Below are 18,973 nucleotides of genomic sequence, written 5' to 3'. Positions count from 1 at the left end.
TTGCTGAGGACGAGAGGATACAGTCGACTCCAGCAGCTTTTAAAACTGATGTTTGGACATATTTTGGTTTCAAAACAAATGAAAGCCCTAACGACTTCGTAAAAGAGTCATGTGGTCTGTAAATTAAACACCAGAGTCAAGTACTCGACAATACTACGAATATATCCTTGTTACTACAGTATCACAGTATATCGTCCAATATCATGATTCAATCATATCCACGGATCCTTGACAAAAAAAACCTCCAGTTGATTGTTCAGAGCCGTGTTTCAATACAGAACATCCTGAACTCTTTGACTCTCTCTTCCGTTCATTTTTTTTTTTTCTTTATGGCGTTTCTTTCCTAAAAATAGCCTCATAGATGGCAGAAGACACCACGGCGCGCACAACCCCGGTGATCAGACTTCATGTGACATAAATGGGTCATGGTTTTATAACACAGACATGCTACTTCTGTAATGAAAAATTAAGTGTACAAGCGCCGAGTACAAGAGGATGATTTTTGGTGACGGGGGGAGGGATGAGAGGAGGGGGGAGGAAAGAGAGGAGGAAAGGGGGGATCTAGGGCTGTTGCTGCTCTGACTCATTGATGCCTTCGTCTGAGGAAACCATGGAAATCCAGCATCAAACCTTTACATTTGATGTTTGCCTCCTGAATATTGTATTTAATAAACACGTGGTTGAGTGAACACAGAAAGAATTTAGTGTCATTCATGAAAAAAAATCATTTTAGAAGCCATTTTGTTTACTGCTGCTTTTTTTAAATGCTGGAAGAGTGAGAGGAGGAGGAACAGAATGGATGCTGCTCGCTCACTCTCTCTCTCCGCTGTGTTCGATCGCCCCCTAGCAGGAATCCGGAGAAACTGCACTGCACTACTCTGTCCGGACTGCTGACCAGACCTCGCTGCATCTGGTGGACTTCCTGGTCCAGAACAGGTACGCTCGAGCCTCCTTCAGCGGGAACACATCATTTAAATCCACACGTTCAGGAAGTCGACACGAGAGAAGAGGGTTTTGATCAAAGACGATAAAAGCAGTGAGGGAAGCTCCCGCTCACATTCCCACAAGGCAAACAGAAATGGGTCAAGCACTTTTTTTTTTTTTCTTCCTCTGCCTTAATTTATTCCTCTCTTTTCACTTGTTTACCCACCACTGCTCCGACAGCTCGCACAGGCAGGAACCCTCGCACTCATTTGTGCTTTGCTTTGTCACAGTTTTTCTCTTTTAGACTCACTAGTTTTACGTTGAAATATCTTAGTTATACAACACACAGTACAACATCTGTGCACTGCTGGAATTAAATACCCAGTTTAAAATTGTGTTTAAGTTCCTAATACATATGTTAAAAAATGATAGATCACAGTAAAGAAAAATACAAGCATATTAAGGTGAACCCTATTTGTTTGTCTGTTGTTGTCTTTGTTAACAAGATGTCACTGACTTACGAGTCTGAATCATTTTTTGAGAAGTATTTTAAAATACTCTTTTTCTATTGAAGTATATCAGTGTCAGAATATTGAATGGTTGAAGTTAAAATGTAATTAATTTTGTAATGTTATTGTTTTTTATTAATTTGTTTTTTTATTATTAATTTCACTAATTTATATTTGAAATGGTTTAAATTTAGGGTTTTTTTATATATATAATTTAATCAAACAACTCAAAAATGAATTGTTTTATTTTTACATGTAATTACAGTCATTCAATTATACATTTTATGTATCGTATTTGTAGCCAATTCATGACAAAAGTATTGGAACTTTTTTTACTTAAAAAAGTATAAAGTTTGAACAATTAAAACTGCTTGTTTTATTTTGAATTTAAAAAATGCTACAAATAATAAAACTTGGAATTTAGAAAATTTCAATTCAAACAATTGGAATTTAGAATATCTAATTCTCTTTGTTAAAAAATCTTTCATTTTGATAATAATAGATTTTTCTTAATCTACTTATTTCGAAAAACACATTTTACATTTAAATAAACAAATTATTGAACGCAATTAATCAATAAAAACTTCATTTTTCAACCATTCAATAATCTGCTCGTAAAAAGTGTTGGAAATAAAATAATTATTTCTGTGAAATTCTTGATGAACATTATATATAATAGATGGATAAACTATCATAAATGACAAGGGATTCAATTGAGATAAAGAGTTGCCAAATGGATGACAAGAGAAGCAGAAGCTCTTTAATCAAGAAAACCAGAGAGGATGGGATGAAGAAATGTTTATGGAGTCGTGAAGACTCTCGGTGAAGAAGTGAAAAGATGGATAAGAACGTGAAGTGAAGCCTGAAATCAAGTCTGAAGTTGATGTCAACTTAAATGTCCTCCAACCTCACTGCTAGTCAAGTCGTCCTTCCTTGATCCCATTTGGGCCCTCGTGGATTGAATGTACGCTGACGATGACCCACTTCCGTATGAGTCTTCCACCCAGAGGGGTCTCATCGGTAGACGTCACTCGGGCTAAATCACTCGATGTAGTGGTGCGACCTTTGACCCCCGCTCTCCGTCTGAACAGCGGGAACCTGGACAAGCAGACGGAGTGGGGGAACACGGCCCTGCACTACTGCTGCATGTACGAGAAGCACGAGTGCCTCAAGTTGCTCCTGAGGGGGAAGCCGGCGACCGACATCCGTGAGTCACTCGTCCTCCTGATCCTCGTCTCGTCGTGTCGTCTGCTTAACGGTCTCCTCTCTCCCGCTCGCAGCCAATCAGAACGGAGAGACGGCGCTGGATGTTGCCAGGCGACTGAGGAACACGCAGTGCGAGGAGGCTGTGAGTATTTCAGACGCGGTGCTTCCAGCTGGACCTTCTGGAGCTCAGAACCGAGAGAAATGCGAACGTTCGGAGTCGATGTTGACGGACGCTCTGGCCTGCAGCAGCAGTCACAGCCGAGTGGAAATCATTCTGGAACTCACCATTATTAACGCTCGCACGAGCACAGATCGTTTCCCTGAAATCACATTTAGAAAACACCACTCAGCTTTAATATACCCAAATATATATATGTCAGAGTTCTCCTCGTCTATTTCCCTGTGTAGCTGGGAAAAGACTCCTGCCTCTTGTGTCTGTCAATGGAATTATATAAAACATAATAATTAATAAAAACTCTGTACTACTGTGCTACTATTAACAAAAAAGAAAATCACATTTATTCATTAAATATTATTGCTAATAATAATAATAGCTCGGGGTTGGTCTGTAAATGATTACATGAATTTCGTATCAATAAATGTTATTATATAAATGATTATAAACTGATTAAAAATTGCATATATAAAGAATTTACCTTTAAACATGCAAAGTAAATGAATACAATGATACATGTACACTCATTCAACAGAGTTTTTATATAGGTAAATATTTTTAAATGCGCAAAGAAAATATATATATATATATTATTTATATTATTACAAATAAAGTAATATAGGGAAAAAAAGAAGTTGTGAGTCAAATCAAGAAATAAATATCTTAAATCAAACTTTTTTAGTTTAAAAAGTTTGAATATATATAATTATTTTGACATAAAATGATTATTTTCTTTTTCCCACTCAGAAAATGGCTACAAGCGCTATATAAATAAAAATTACTACATGTACTTTTAGTTGCCAACCCACCAGTTACAAGTCACCAAACTAGTTGATGGTCTATATAGTTGAAAAGTAAATAAAGATTTAGAAGAATTAATGGGTTTTTAATATTTAATAATTAGAAGGTTTAACAGGGTGAGATATAAATGAAGAGATTCTGAACTGTGGGCTATAAAAAGGAACCAATGAAAACATGAACTGACAATGATGACTGTCGGGTCAAATCTATGATGAATATAAAACTGAAAAACAGATATGGATGTAAAATAGATATTAAATAAACATCATTCATGTGTTGCTCAATGGTTGTTGACGGTGTGTTGCAGCTGGTGCAGGCTGCCGAGGGGAAGTTCAACCAGCACATCCATGTGGAGTACGAGTGGAGCCTCCGTCTGGAGGAGATGGACGAGAGCGACGACGACCTGGACGATAAGGTGTGAACCAGAGCCTAGTGACCCCGACGTTTGTGTTTCGCTTTAAGACTCTTGGAGAGATTTAAGTTCACAGAATCTCTAAACCCAAACGAAGCTGCTGAGGATTCTGGGCTATTTAAAGAAGCCTTTCATCCTCGTGTGGAGCTCCTTTCAAATGATAACGTCAATCTTTGCTGTCTCTCAATCAAAGATTTGGGATTTTCTTTCCATTCATGAGCTCAAGCTGAAGTTGAATGAGCTACGAAAGTTAGAAATAGTTTATATTTAACCTTTGATCTCCTGGTCAAGTACTCAAGCTGCTTATCTTACCGTATCCTTTGGACAATAGGCTCACTCTAAATTCTTTAATGTTCTCAGTGTGCCTTTTAATCCTGTACAACTCTGATTGTACTTGTTAATCTCTAACCAATTTTATGTAGTACAAGGCTCCCAAAAATCTCTCAAAATGTTCTGTAGTATTTCTCTGCCGGGCTTGGTAGTAGTACTCCTTGGGGCTCGGTAGTATTACACCGTAAGGCTCGGTAGTATTACTCCGCGAGGCTCGGATGTATTACTCTTCGAGGCTCGATAGTAGTACTCCGCGGGGCTCGGTAGTATTACACCGTAAGGCTCGTTAGTATTACTCCGCGAGGCTCGCATGTATTACTCTTCGAGGCTTGATAGTAGTACTCCGCGGGGCTCGGTAGTATTGCTCCGTGAGGCTCAGTAGTAGAACTCCCCGACGCTCGGCATTATTACTCCGCTGGGCTAGGTAGGATTACTCCAGGGGCTCTGTAGTATTACTCTGTGTGGCTAGGTAGTATAACTCCGCTGGGCTAGGTAGTATTACTCCGCTGGGCTAGGTAGTATTACTCCGCTCGACTAGGTAGTATTACTCCGCGGGGCTCTGTAGTATTACTCCGCTTGGCTAAGTAGTATAACTCCGCTGGGCTACGTAGTATTACTCCGTGGGCTCGGTAGTATTTCTCCACGAGCCTCAGTAGTATTACTCCGTGAGGCTCAAAAGTATTTCACCGCATGGCTCAGAAGTATTTCAGCACAAGGCTTCGTAGCATTATTACGGGAGGCTCTGTATTATTTCAATGCAGGCCTGTAGTATTTTACCGTGAGGCTTCAGATCCTCATAGAAGAGTACATATAAATATTATAGTATTTCACTATAGAGTACTGCAAGGATTCATATTATTTCACGATGAGGCTCTCTAGTATTTCACCATGAAATTTTGTTGGATTACTTTGTGATGCTTCTTAGTATTTCACTGTGAGGCTTTGTAGTATTTCACCGCTAGGCTTCATAGTAACTCACCATGAGGCTTCGTAGTATTTCACCAAGAATGTTTGCAGTATTAATTCGCAATGCCGTGTAGTATTACACCACGATGCTTTGTAGTATTTCACAACAAAGTTTCATAGCGTTTCCGTTGGCTTTGTAATAATAACTCAAGGACATCAGTCACACAGCCTCACAAAATCTACCATATAATCCTGTGCACCTTATAGTCCAAAATATACGGTAATCTTTGAATAGATGTGTTAGTGAGAAACAAAGAATGTAGCGTTGACCTTCTTTTGTTGAGCATGAATCATTGTGACCGAGATGACGTGTCTGCAGCCCAGTCCCATCAAGAAGGACCGCTCCCCTCGTCCCCAGAGCTTCTGCCACTCCTCCAGCCTGTCCCCCCACGACAAGCTCTCCCTGCCGGGCTTCATCAGCCAGCGGGACAAGCAGCAGCGTCTGTCCTACAGCGCCTTCACCAACCAGATGTACAGCGCCTCCACCGACCTCACCTCCTCGCCCGTGGCCGACGGGCCGCCGCTGCCGCCGCGCAACCAGGGCAAAGGTCAGACCTGCACGCCGCCACCTCAGGACCAGAACCCACCGCTGCAGTTAACTCTGAATACTAGCAAGAACACAAACACACACACTGACACACATGTGCGCACATACTGACATACATTTGCACACACACTGACACACGTGCACACACGCAGACACACGTGTGTACACACACTGACAAACATGTGCACAGACAATGAAACACACTGACACAAATGTGCACACACACTGACACACATGTGCACAGACACTGACACACACTGACACAAATGTGCACACACACTGACACACATGTGCACAGACACTGACACACACTGACAAAATGTGCACACACATTGACATACATTTGAACACACACTGACACACATGCACACACGCAGACACACGCGTGCACACACACTGACACACATTTGCACACACATTGAGACATGTGCACACACACTAACACACATGTGCACACACCCTAACACACATGTGCACACACACTGGGACATATGTGCACACACACTGAGACACATTTGCACACACATTGAGACATGTGCACACACACTAACACACATGTGCACACACACTAACACACATGTGCACAGACACTAACACACATGTGCACACACCCTAACACACATGTGCACACACACAGGGACATATGTGCACACACACTGACACACATTTGCACACACATTGAGACATGTGCACACACACTAACACACATGTGCACACACACTAACACACATGTGCACACACCCTAACACACATGTGCACACACACTGGGACATATGTGCACACACACTGACACACATTTGCACACACATTGAGACATGTGCACACACACTAACACACATGTGCACACACACTAACACACATGTGCACACACCCTAACACACATGTGCACACACACTGGGACATATGTGCACACACACTGACACACATTTGCACACATATTGAGACATATGTGCACACAAACTGACACACATGTGCACACACACTAACACACATGTGCACAGACATTGAGACATATGTGCACACACACTTTCACACATATACACACACACTGGCACATATGTGCAGCAACTAAACACAAACACACACAGATACATTACACAATACTTGTGCACAGGGGAAATTAAGCCAATTAAGGGCACATACTTGAAAAAACACACACACTCCCTCACAGAAATGTGTGAACAAACACACACGAGAGCAGGCGTCATTAGAAAAGCTGACACTCTAAGCTCTCTACGAAAACAAACACACACTTGAGTCGACAACCGCATACACACTCAAGTGTTGACTTGCTGTGTGCGCACAATCACAATTAAACAAAACACTCCTCCCTCTGACGCCATGTGTTGTTAAACTTTGAAAGAGCTGACTCGGCTAAACCAACAACGACCTACGAGGCCATTTAAATCATTTTGAGCTTTTTAAAGAACGACTTTGGTTGTCAAATGAGATTTGGTTTTTAATGCATAATAGCCAGAAGTTTCCAGGATTGCTCGCTGCCATTATAACAAGAAATACTTGATTCAAGAAATGATACATATGTTGTTAATTTTATGTTTACCCAGTTGATAGTTGAATAGCAAAAGCTATTTTAAAAACATATTTAACGCCTAAAGTTTACAAGAATTGTTAAGGTTAAAATACTAGCAAAGTTTTGAGGCGTCATTAATTTTATTACCTTTAAACTACTGCATTTTGTTTATACTTTTATGACTGTGGAAACTAATTCCTTAAATGTAATACATTTGTTAAGCTTATCTTAGGTTAGCAATGTGGAAGTTATAGTTTATTACATTAGCTTCACTAGCACTTAGCTTAGTTAGCTTTTTAAACACAACTTTATTTCCTTACAAGAATATCTCATGTCTATAATAAAAGTGTTTTGATGAACTGGTTCAACTTGCAGTCCTGGAGCTCCTCGGAGTGCGAGAGAAAGTTTGGGCTGACGGTTGAAAACTAGCGTGAGATAAGAACAGAAGAAGCTTCTTTAGCTTCTCCTTCAGAAGAGCTCATCCTGAGACCAGCTTCACACGTTTATTCTTTTCTCTTCCTTTCTTTTCGATGGTTTTTCTACTGATAAGAACTCATCATGTTTCTTTCTCCTGTGTGGGAGGTTTGAAGACTGACATGACGACGGCGTCTTCTCCCACACTCCTCCTCATCTCGCTCTCTTTTCTTTTTTTGTTTCTCTTATTCTTTCCAGCTCCACACTTGGCATTCCTTGGCTCTCATTCGCACTACGCCACTCTGGCTGGCACTCGACCATACATCAGTGAATATCCTGCTTTTACGTTTTCCCCCCTTTTTTTCCACTGGGCCTTGCGCCCCCATTGATACTCTCCCCCCCCTCGGTTGTTTCTTCTCTACAGCTCTAAGATGGCAGACTTTTGTTAGCTTTGTGCGTCTGTGGATTTTTCCCCACGATGAATGGCCGCCATCTTTGAGCCGTAGAGTCACTCCACGGCTGACTCTTCTCTGGCTGAGCTCTCTATTAGCTTCTCCTCCGACTCTGAGCCGACGAGGTTCTGTTGTTGCAGAAGATTCACGGCTGAGAAGAAGATCCTACGACGCAGTGGAGGATCAGATTAGGATTGGACACGAAACAAAACAAGTTCAAAGATAGACTTGTGGATACAAACAGATAGATGCGAAACATATCGTGATTCATGGGCAACAATAATATATATTAAATTATATACTTTACAGACCACATGACTCTTGACAAAGTCGTAACTGCTTTCATTTGTTTTGGAACCGAAATATGTCCAAATATCAGTTTAAAAAGCTGCTAGAGTCAACTGCATCCTCTCGTCCTCAGTCAGGACCGGGATCTCGGCATATTTACAAAAGAAAAAGGTGTACAAAACTAAAAAAAATGCTGAATATTTGCATGTTAATTGTTTATTGAAATAATTTATTACATGGATAATAATAATTCGAATTATTTTATTATATTAACACTTAATTGAAATATTAACGACATACAAACATTTGTTTGAAACCAAAATATGTCCAAACATCAGCTTTAAAAGCTGCTGTAGTCGTATATAATGTAATGTAATTCATTATTTTATATTATACACGACTTATTGAATTTTGCAGCATACCTGATCTTTAATCAAAATAAAATTGTATTTAAAGAATACATTTTTTAAATCGATACAGTACAGTATTGTGAAAACTAACATCGCGATATTTAAGTGTATGGATGTATATTATGATACCCATAATACAATTTTCATTTAAAGTATTAAACATATTAAAGGATTTGTCTTATAGCAGGGTAAATTTCCCACATGATATTATATTACTGTCTGAGGGGCTAAAAGAAAGAGAAATGGCCTAAATATGAAAAATCATAAGCATTTTTTTATTTGTTGTAATTTAATTTGATTATATTTATTTTCATATACATTTAATTAAGACGGTAAAAAAAAAAAAAAAAAACTATTTTCAATATTCCCTCCATTTTCTAAAGGACAACAAATATGATAATACAGTCATAATTAAAAAACTATTTAAAGACGAGAAGTTTAACACACAAACGACACACATGGCCGTGACTCTCTGCAACAACACAACATCAGTGACTCTCTGCAACAACACAAGATCAGTGACTCTCTGCAACAACACAACATCAGTGGCTCCCAAAGATCGTGACTGGTTACAATTTGGGTCTGTGACGACACTGCTCTTCGGCGCCCCCTCTTTTCCACTCTTCATCATCCTCATCCTCACCTTCTCTGTGTTCTCAATGGGAGGTGGGCGGGGAGGGGTCCCGACGAAACCATCACCTCATTTGTTCTATGTATCGCTCCTCCAGCTCCTCCCCCGTCCGGCCCTCCCTCTTCACACACCCCAGGAGGCAGCGCCACCTTGTCCAAGAAGAGGCCTCCGCCCCCCCCTCCTGGACACAAACGCACCCTGTCTGACCCACCCAGCCCACTCTGTCACAGTAAAGGGGGCTTGACTGGGGGTGAGACGCAAGCACACGCCGGTTCTGAGACTTTCTTTTTTCTACTGTTTACGCCTTTTTGTTATCTGCTGACCAAGGTGGCAGAGTGAGGTCACATGACGGCGCTTCAACCAATCAAGAGCCTCGACACACAGAGATTCTTAACCAAACGCTCGAGACGCGCTTAAAGAAGTTCCGAAGCCACTTCGAGCTAAAATAAAGAAATTAAAATATATGTATATGTAAAAATCATTTTATGACAGTAGGGAGGTCATTTGAAGAATTTAGAATATATAACACGACCTCATATAAACTAAATGAAAAAATCTTTATGAAATAATGGAGTATGAAGAGAAGAAAAACTTTAATTGGAGAAAACGGTATAATATGAGAATGAGAGGAAAAGGTTCATTAATTTTAGACACTCCCTTTATATTATATCTATTTCATCCCCCATGATATAAAATTAAATAAAATGTGAATTTTAGACCTTGCGTAAAGTACAGTAAAACATGAATAACAAGTATATCATTATCAGAATTTTGAATGGTTGAATTTTACATTTCAAATGATTGTTAAAGCATGTAATGTATTTTTGATTTAATTAATCTTTCATCATAGTGATGAACACATTTTTTTTATAATATGAAAGTGTAAAAAATAAATAAAATGAAAATCAAGTTTTATATTGAACTATTTAAAAATTGATTAATTGAATTAATCTTTCAACATACACATTATTAATTCAATTAATTAAAAAACAATTTAATTCTTGAAAAAACAACAATACAATTCAGCTAAGTTTGAACTGTTTAAATGTTAAATTCAACCATTCAATATTCTAATAACACTGATGTACTCATATCAATCACTCAATCATAGCGGCTCTTTCAAAAATGATTAGACAGTTATGTGTCAATCAAACTCGACCCCCCCCCTCGTCTCTCAGTGCTACATGAAGAGACTCGAGGAAAAGTTAGTTTTTGTGCCTTCAGGGAGAATTGTTAAGAGAATCATGCAGTTAAACGCAGTTTGCTCTCAACCTTCCCTGAAAGCTCGTCAATCATTCAGTAAAAAAGTAAAGAGTTTTGGGGTTTGAAAGTCAAATCTTCATCCACTCTCTGTGTCGTCTGTACCAGTGAAGTCTCCCCGTGTCCGTGTTCTGTTAAAACCGATCCGAGACTCTTGTCCTTTAACTGTCCCGTGTGTCGTCTGTGGCGCTCACTCTGTCCGTGGACGAGCTCATGGACGGCTCAGCCAGACGACGCTTCCCCTTCACGCTTTCTTTCTTGAGAGCATCTCAGCATGTTTGTTCGCCTCCACGTCCACGTGCCGCTCACCTGTCGCTCCCCTGTGGAATAATGTGTGCATGTTGAAACTCTAGGAAGCGACTCCACGCCTCCGCCCGTCACTAAGATGTCTCCGGTGTCCAACAAGTTTGAAGGAATTCCTCATCAGCAAAGGTAAAGACGCTCTGTGTCGTCTTCGCACATGGAACGCTGCATCTTGATGTCGTCATTGAGATCAATATTAATGCGACGGAAACTTTAAATTACATCTTGATCTTCGTTTTTTTAATCATTTACATGTATATGAATATTTATTTTATTAGGTTATTCATCATTTTATTGACGGTTTAAATATAAATATGTGTTTTTGATTCCTTAATATTGATCTAAGTCATTTTTATTTGCTAAATTTATACTTAAACACATTTAAAATGAGAATTCAGATATTTCAGAAAATATTAATTTGATCAAAAATAGGATTTTACTTAATGTACTTAAGTTATTATGTCTCGTGTACATTTTACTTAGATGAAATAATATAAAATAATTTTCTGTTCTTTTTACAAAAAAATGTAAATACAATTAAACGTATCAGAAGAAGAAAAAATAATTGAATTAACTAAATATATTTATGTTTTTTTAAATGTATCAAAAATCTGAATAATGTAGAATTCATTTTATATGTTTATCTACCTTTGTGTCAATTGTAATTAGATTAAAAAATAAAATTACTTGAGTTAACAATTTAAGATATTTTATTAAGGAACTTTTTTAATAAAAATGAACAAAATAAATAAAAATATATGCAATACAAATAAAATGATTGAGTTAAAATATTTATTTTAAAAATATATATTCGTGTTAACAATATTAATTACTTACTTACATTTTTGAGGCACAAATATACATTACAAACACAATAATACATAAAATAATAATAATTCATTTTTCTAAGGTAAACATATATCATAATGAAGTTCAAATGAAAGGAAGATATATAAAGATTTTAAAGGATGATAACCAGGGTTGTTAGATGACAAAAATACATTTTTCTCACTTAATATTTAGAGCTAAATACATCATGCTTGAGTAAAGTAGAGCTACAATATTAACATGACTTTTATTCGGCAGCACCACTTCGAGCAACACTAAGTCCACACTTGGTCCAAGGGTTCTCCCCAAACTACCTCAGAAAGGTGAGTGGTTCCCTGAGGTCAGTGAGACCCTGAGGTCCTGATGTGCATCTGCTTCTTCAGTGGCGTTGCGGAAGATCGACACCATCCACCACCCGTCTATGGACAAGCCCAGCCTTCCACCAGAGGTCTTCCAGAAGTCTCCCCCGGGCTCCGACACCCCTCAGAAGTCCCCTCTGCCCGAGAAGCCACAGCTGGGAGACCTTCCTCCCAAACCCCAGCCATCCGAGCTCCCGCCCAAGCCCGGAGAACTCCCGCCCAAGCCGCAGCTGTCCGACCTGCCGCCCAAGCCTCAGCTGGGAGACCTCCCGCCCAAGCCGCAGCTCAAGGACCTCCCCCCGAAACCGCACCTCGCCGACATCCCGCCCAAGCCCGGACCGTCCGAGTCGGCCCCTCGGACCCCCGGCGAGGTGACCAGGCCGCAGACGCAGCCTCCGCCTCCACCGACGCAGCATCAGCCGCAGCAGCAGCAGCAGCAGCAGCAGCAGCATCAGCAGCATCAGCAGCTTCAACCGCAGCCTCAGCCTCAACCGCCGCCGCCGGACTCCCCGTCCCCGAACCAGCCGCCTACTATAGCCACGCCCCCTCAGCAGCCCGCTGAGGACACTAACGGCACCCCCACTGGATCTGCAGAGACGCCCGTACCCCTGCCTAGAAAGATCAACGCGGTAAAATATCTTGATTTTATACTCAAAAAAAAATGTTTTTAACCGTTTTATATACATATTATAAGTACATTATGAATGTCATCTTCACAGATTAATTCTTCAAATCAGTCATATTTTGCTCAAAAACTTTAGATATTTTTGTGAATACATTTTCATGTCCAGCAGCTTTTATTTTCCAAATCATTCAAAAAAAACCTTTTAATTGTAAAGGCAATAACGACCTTATCTCATGCATCTTGCTTGTTATTCATTTTGACATTTTTATTTTTAAGAAAGTATTTAATAATTTTTTTAATGGATTTCCTTAAAAATGTGTATTTCTAGAAGTCCTCTTTTTATTATGTAAATAATGTTGCACTTATTAAAGTACATGAATGATAATATTATAATAACTTCTTTTTTTAAAATTATTTTCCCCATTTTCATTTGTCTTGTGCTAATATCTATATATATATATATTTATTTTTTTTCATTTAAAAAACAACTTGCTTTTTTGGAGTTTTTTGCTTTTTTTTCCATCATAATAATTCCTCAAACTATTCATTCTTACTCAACATGTATTTATGTTAATGATCACTTCAGTTTCCTTGTGTCTGGATCAATTTTCTTGTCATCTATTGGTTAGATTAGTATTTGAATAGTTGTGTGTGAGAGCGTGTGAACACACACATCAATGGCCTCCATGTGTGTTCAGGGGAAGAGTAAAGCTCGGAGGGTGAAGACCATCTACGACTGTCAGGCCGACAACGACGACGAGCTGACGTTCGTGGAGGGCGAGGTGATCATAGTGACCGGAGAGGAGGACCAGGAGTGGTGGGTGAGTACAGCTCTGTGCCCGAACACTCACTGCTGTGTTCAGGGACCCTCGTCATTATGTAATTAACAAGTTTAAATTCACCATCTCAGTAGAAGTAGTAGTAGGAGAAGTAGTAGTGGGAGTAGTAGTAGATGTAGAAGTAGTAGTTGTAGGAGAAGTTGTAGTGGGAGTAATAGTAGACGTAGAAGTAGTAGTTGTAGTAGAAGCAGTAGTGGGAGTAGTAGTTGTAGGAGAAGTAGTAGTAGACGTAGAAGTAGTAGTAGTAGGAGAAGTAGTAGTGGGAGTAGTAGTTGTAGGAGAAGTAGTAGTAGACGTAGAAGTAGTAGTAGTGGGAGTAGTAGTTGTAGGAGAAGTAGTAGTAGACGTAGAAGTAGTAGTAGTAGGAGAAGTAGTAGTGGGAGTAGTAGTAGACGTAGAAGTTGTAGTTGTAGGAGAAGTAGTAGTGGGAGTAGTAGTAGACGTAGAAGTTGTAGTTGTAGGAGAAGTAGTAGTGGGAGTAGTAGTAGACGTAGAAGTAGTAGTTGTAGGAGAAGTAGTAGTGGGAGTAGTAGAAGACGTAGAAGTAGTAGTTGTGGGAGTAGTAGTAGACGTAGAAGTAGTAGTTGTAGGAGAAGTAGTAGTGGGAGTAGTAGTAGACGTAGAAGTAGTAGTTGTAGGAGAAGTAGTAGTGGGAGTAGTAGAAGACGTAGAAGTAGTAGTTGTGGGAGTAGTAGTAGACGTAGAAGTAGTAGTTGTAGGAGAAGTAGTAGTGGGAGTAGTAGTAGACGTAGAAGTAGTAGTTGTAGGAGAAGTAGTAGTGGGAGTAGTAGTAGACATAGAAGTAGTAGTTGTAGGAGAAGTAGTAGTGGGAGTAGTAGTAGACGTAGAAGTAGTAGTTTTAGGAGAAGTAGTAGTAGACGTAGAAGTAGTAGTAGTAGGAGAAGTAGTAGTGGGAGTAGTAGTAGACGTAGAAGTAGTAGTTGTAGGAGAAGTAGTAGTGGGAGTAGTAGTAGACGTAGAAGTAGTAGTTGTAGGAGAAGTAGTAGTTGTAGGAGAAGTAGTAGTAGACGTAGAAGTAGTAGTAGTAGGAGAAGTAGTAGTGGGAGTAGTAGTAGACGTAGAAGTAGTAGTTGTAGGAGAAGTAGTAGTAGACGTAGAAGTAGTAGTTGTAGGAGAAGTAGTAGTAGACGTAGAAGTAGTAGTAGTAGGAGAAGTAGTAGTGGGAGTAGTAGTAGACGTAGAAGTAGTAGTTGTAGGAGAAGTAGTAGTGGGAGTAGTAGTAGACGTAGAAGTTGTAGTTGTAGGAGAAGTAGTAGTGGGAGTAGTAGTAGACGTAGAAGTAGTAGTTGTAGGAGAAGTAGTAGTGGGAGTAGTAGTAGACGTAGAAGTAGTAGTTGTAGGAGAAGTAGTAGTAGACGTAGAAGTAGTAGTAGTAGGAGAAGTAGTAGTGGGAGTAGTAGTAGAAGTAGTAGTTGTAGGAGAAGTAGTAGTGGGAGTAGTAGTAGACGTAGAAGTAGTAGTTGTAGGAGAAGTAGTAGTGGGAGTAGTAGTAGACGTAGAAGTAGTAGTTGTAGGAGAAGTAGTAGTAGACGTAGAAGTAGTAGTAGTAGGAGAAGTAGTAGTAGACGTAGAAGTAGTAGTTGTAGGAGAAGTAGTAGTGGGAGTAGTAGTAAACATAGAAGTAGTAGTAGACATAGAAGTAGTAGTAGTAGGAGAAGTAGTAGTGGGAGTAGTAGTAGACGTAGACGTAGAAGTAGTAGTGGTAGGAGAAGTAGTGGGAGTAGTAGTAGATGTAGTAGTAGTAGTAGAAGTAGAACTACAATTAGTTGTACAAGTAGAAGTAGTAGTAGACGTTGAAGTAGTAGAATTAGTAGTATAAATGGTAGTATAATTAGGAATATAAGTATTTGAAAGCAGAGCGACTCGTTCCTGACGTCTCACCTTCACGCCCTCAGATCGGCCACATCGAGGGGGAGCCCGACAGGAAAGGAGTGTTCCCCATGTCCTTCGTGCACATCCTGAGTGACTGACACAAAGACTTGCACTACCGCTCTCCTCCGCCGGGGGCGCTCCTGTAAATAGCCGCGATAAAAACACCTCCTTGTCACATGACATGTGTCGCGAATGAAAAAAAAAGAGAGAGAGAGAGAGAGAAAAAAAAAAAGTCTGTACAAAGAATGTGTGTCTTCTTCCTCCACCAGTATTATCTTAGTCCGACTAGCACGGCTGCGCCCGGATCATCTCACGCCCGAGCACTTCCCCGATGTTGTGTATATATCTGTGTAAATATATATATTTGTGTGTGCGTGTATATACATGTTTATTGTACAAAAACATGTACCACCCCCCCCAGCCCCCCCTCTGCTGACACTTTTATCTGTATTCATTTCTCCATCATATATCTCCAACAGTAAGAAAATGGAATGTGAAGTTAGTGTCCTGCACCCCCCCATCATTCAGTGTACCCCTGCTTGCTTTGCGTGTGTGCGAGTGTGAGTGTGTAGTGTTTGACAGTGTAGAAACCTGCTGCTACTGTGGTGGAACATCAGCGTGTCGGTCACTCATCTCTCGCTCCTCCCGTGCATGTGTGACCACGACTGGACGCCAGTGGACACCTGCTCGCCTCAGGGTCTGAAGAGCCACTAAAGATTCAAGAAGCCACCACTCCTGGAGATGACATCGGAGCAATAACTTGATTTCTTCACCCTCGTACAACCTCATGAGCTTGAACTTTTTCTTCCTTTTGTTTTTTTTGTTTTTTTTTAAAAAGTCATGAATTATCACGTCTTTTCATTCCATGTTACTGGATCAAGGTTCTGCCTTTTTGGACCACGAGGTGTCTTTTCTGAGACCAGAAGAGCTGATGTTTGAGTCCTTTTTCCCGTGTTAACGAACAAACCCATTGTATCATTAAAAGTGCTGTACTTCAGCTGCGCTCTGCTCTGGTTATTACGGTAATATCAGCTTTTTTCAGGGAAACGAATACAAAAGTCAAAAATCAATGTTCGCTACATTAGCACCGCTAGCTTAACGTAGGAAAACAAACGTGTTGCTTGAAATACAGAATTGATTCTTGTAAAGTGAGATGAACTGAGTCTTTGTAGCAGCAAATGACTGGAAATACTTTAAATAGTAAATGTCAAAATTAACTTTTTCTGGAAAATCTCGGAAAAAAAACAGGTTTTTCCCTACAATCACAGCTTTGTGTATACACAGTATGGGACACTTCATTGTAAGGAAGGGTGCAAATATATACAGTATATAAAATAGATCAAATCACAACTGTTAGCATAGCTAGATTAATGTGACAAACTATTGAATTGTCAGAAGTGAAACAAGATTCTCTGCAAATTACTTGAAATTAGGAAAATTTAGTTACTCCTGGTGTCACTTTAATCCAACTAGAGATAGATCTCAATTACAGTATTTTAACGAAAAGGCTAATTTAATGTATACATTTTAAATATGCATTACCAACCTTTTGTAAACATTCCCAAATATCTTTATACAGGGACGAACAATGTTATGAAGTTGCAAGTACCAAACAAAAACCCTTTAGACTAGTAAATGAAGTGTGATGAACACAAGGTGTCAGTCAATGTGGATTACAGGGAAATACATTTGTGGACAATTTGCAAAAGTTTGACACGTTCCAAATGTGTGGCTGATGGTCACGGGGACAAAGATCATTCGCTCTCTGTGGAGTGAAAGTAACTTCATAGTCTAAGGTAGTCAAAGTGGAGGAACCTCAATCTCCATTTAACAGTTCGACTTCAGTGCCACTTAAACACCTTTAGAAGAAAAAATACAAATGTGTCATCTGTGAAAGAACATCTTTGGTTTGCTCAAGAGTCACTCATGGCCTTGAATTTGACAAGATGTTTGACGAGCCAAACACTCCAAGATGGAACAAGACTTCTGGCCAAATGTGTAAATGCTGTTAAAGAAACAGTTTAAAGTGCAAATTTCAGTTTAGATCGATTAAAACCCAAGACGAAACTTCTCATTCAGATCCTTTTATTTTCTTTAAATCCTAGTCATTACATTCAACCGAAATATTGCGTCCATTTCCGCAGCTTCTTTAGGATCCAACACAGGAACTCTTCTACTTCTGAAGGTCAACATAAGAACTTTGTGCGTCGGCACAAAAACTGGCTTTAAAAATATAAAAAGGTCAACATAAAGTACCAGGCGACTGGTACGCCATCTATTTACACATCTGCACTTTTGCATGCTTGGACCCCGGGTCCTTCTCCACGGACTTGATGACCCCGACGGCCACCGTCTGCTTCAGGTCTCTGGCGGCGAAGCGACCTGGTGGGACGAGAACAAGGCAAGTCAGCAGGAAGTCAAGTGAGGGTTGGGGGGGTAGGGTGGTCTTACCTAGAGGCGGGAAGGCGAAGAAGCTCTCCACACACATGGGCTTGATGGGGACCAGCTTGACTGTGGCGGCGTCGCCCGACATCAGCAGCTGCGGCTGGTCCTCGGTCTTCTGCCCGGTACGACGGTCCAGTTTCTCCTTCAGCTCGGCGAAGCGGCAGGTCACGTGGGCCGTGTGGCAGTCCAGGACCGGAGAGTAGCCCGCCTTGATCTTGCCAGGATGGTTCAGGACGATGATCTGAGGAGGAGGATCAGGGTGAGACCAGCAGGGTCAACAAGGTCGAGATCCATACCTGAGCGTCGAAGCTCTTGACGTCCGACGGCGGGTCGTGCTGGGCGTTCCCCGCCACGTCCCCTCGCCGCAGGTTCTTCACCGACACGTTCTTGATGTTGAAGCCCACGTTGTGACCGGGCAGCGCTGTCTCCAGGCCCTGGTGGTGCATCTCGATGGACTTGACCTCGGCCGTCAGCTTGGCCGGCGAGAACATCAGGGTCATGCCGGGCTTCAGCACGCCGGTCTCGATCTTCCCCACCGGGACGGTGCCGACGCCTGGAGGCGGACGTGGGGTCAAGGGTCAAGATGGCGCAAGGAAAGAAAAAAAAACCTGAAATGTGGACCAACCTCCGATTTTATAGACGTCCTGCAGGGGGAGCCTCAGAGGCTTGTTCAGGGTTCGGATCGGTGGCTGAATGGAATCCAGAACTTCAAGTAGAGTTTTTCCACTTTTGTTTCCATCCCTGCGTCGGACCTTCCATCCTTGGAACCAGGGCATCTGGAAAAAAAATATACATATTTTAGCATAGTTACAATGTACTGTACAT

General features: G+C 40.6%; 2 protein-coding genes across 8 annotated transcripts in view; one reads left to right on the top strand and one right to left on the bottom strand.

Annotated features, from left to right (window-relative positions):
• Window positions 1-15,909, top strand: part of asap1b (ArfGAP with SH3 domain, ankyrin repeat and PH domain 1b) — a 65,680-nt gene extending 49,771 nt beyond the window's left edge. The window contains exons 18-29 of one of the 7 annotated variants that reach the window (XM_087789211.1): window positions 851-936; window positions 2,525-2,640; window positions 2,714-2,781; window positions 3,923-4,030; window positions 5,643-5,871; window positions 8,074-8,142; window positions 9,694-9,846; window positions 11,210-11,288; window positions 12,246-12,310; window positions 12,371-12,975; window positions 13,670-13,792; window positions 15,727-15,909. In XM_087789211.1, the coding sequence (XP_087645337.1) occupies window positions 851-936; window positions 2,525-2,640; window positions 2,714-2,781; window positions 3,923-4,030; window positions 5,643-5,871; window positions 8,074-8,142; window positions 9,694-9,846; window positions 11,210-11,288; window positions 12,246-12,310; window positions 12,371-12,975; window positions 13,670-13,792; window positions 15,727-15,801 (1,776 nt within the window). In that variant the 3' untranslated portion in view covers window positions 15,802-15,909. Of the gene's footprint in view, window positions 1-847; window positions 937-2,524; window positions 2,641-2,713; window positions 2,782-3,922; window positions 4,031-5,642; window positions 5,872-8,073; window positions 8,143-9,693; window positions 9,847-11,209; window positions 11,289-12,245; window positions 12,311-12,370; window positions 12,976-13,669; window positions 13,793-15,726 lie in introns of all 7 variants that reach the window. The other 6 variants (XM_087789210.1, XM_087789213.1, XM_087789212.1 and 3 more) reach the window with 6 other exon arrangements.
• A 1,959-nt stretch (window positions 15,910-17,868) lies between these two features.
• The window catches only part of eef1a1l3 (eukaryotic translation elongation factor 1 alpha 1, like 3), a 2,419-nt gene continuing 1,314 nt past the window's right edge, over window positions 17,869-18,973 (bottom strand). The window contains exons 4-7 of the mRNA XM_087789218.1: window positions 18,774-18,924; window positions 18,445-18,701; window positions 18,155-18,389; window positions 17,869-18,085 (exon numbers count right to left, since the gene is read on the bottom strand). Of these exons, the coding sequence (XP_087645344.1) occupies window positions 17,979-18,085; window positions 18,155-18,389; window positions 18,445-18,701; window positions 18,774-18,924 (750 nt within the window). The 3' untranslated portion in view covers window positions 17,869-17,978. The remainder of the gene's footprint in view (window positions 18,086-18,154; window positions 18,390-18,444; window positions 18,702-18,773; window positions 18,925-18,973) is intronic.

The sequence above is a fragment of the Callionymus lyra genome, chromosome 4, assembly GCF_982586985.1.
Source record: "Callionymus lyra chromosome 4, fCalLyr1.hap1.1, whole genome shotgun sequence".
NCBI lineage: Eukaryota > Metazoa > Chordata > Actinopteri > Syngnathiformes > Callionymidae > Callionymus > Callionymus lyra.
Note: the sequence above shows the minus strand (reverse complement) of the source record. Positions and strands in the feature narration are given on the sequence as shown.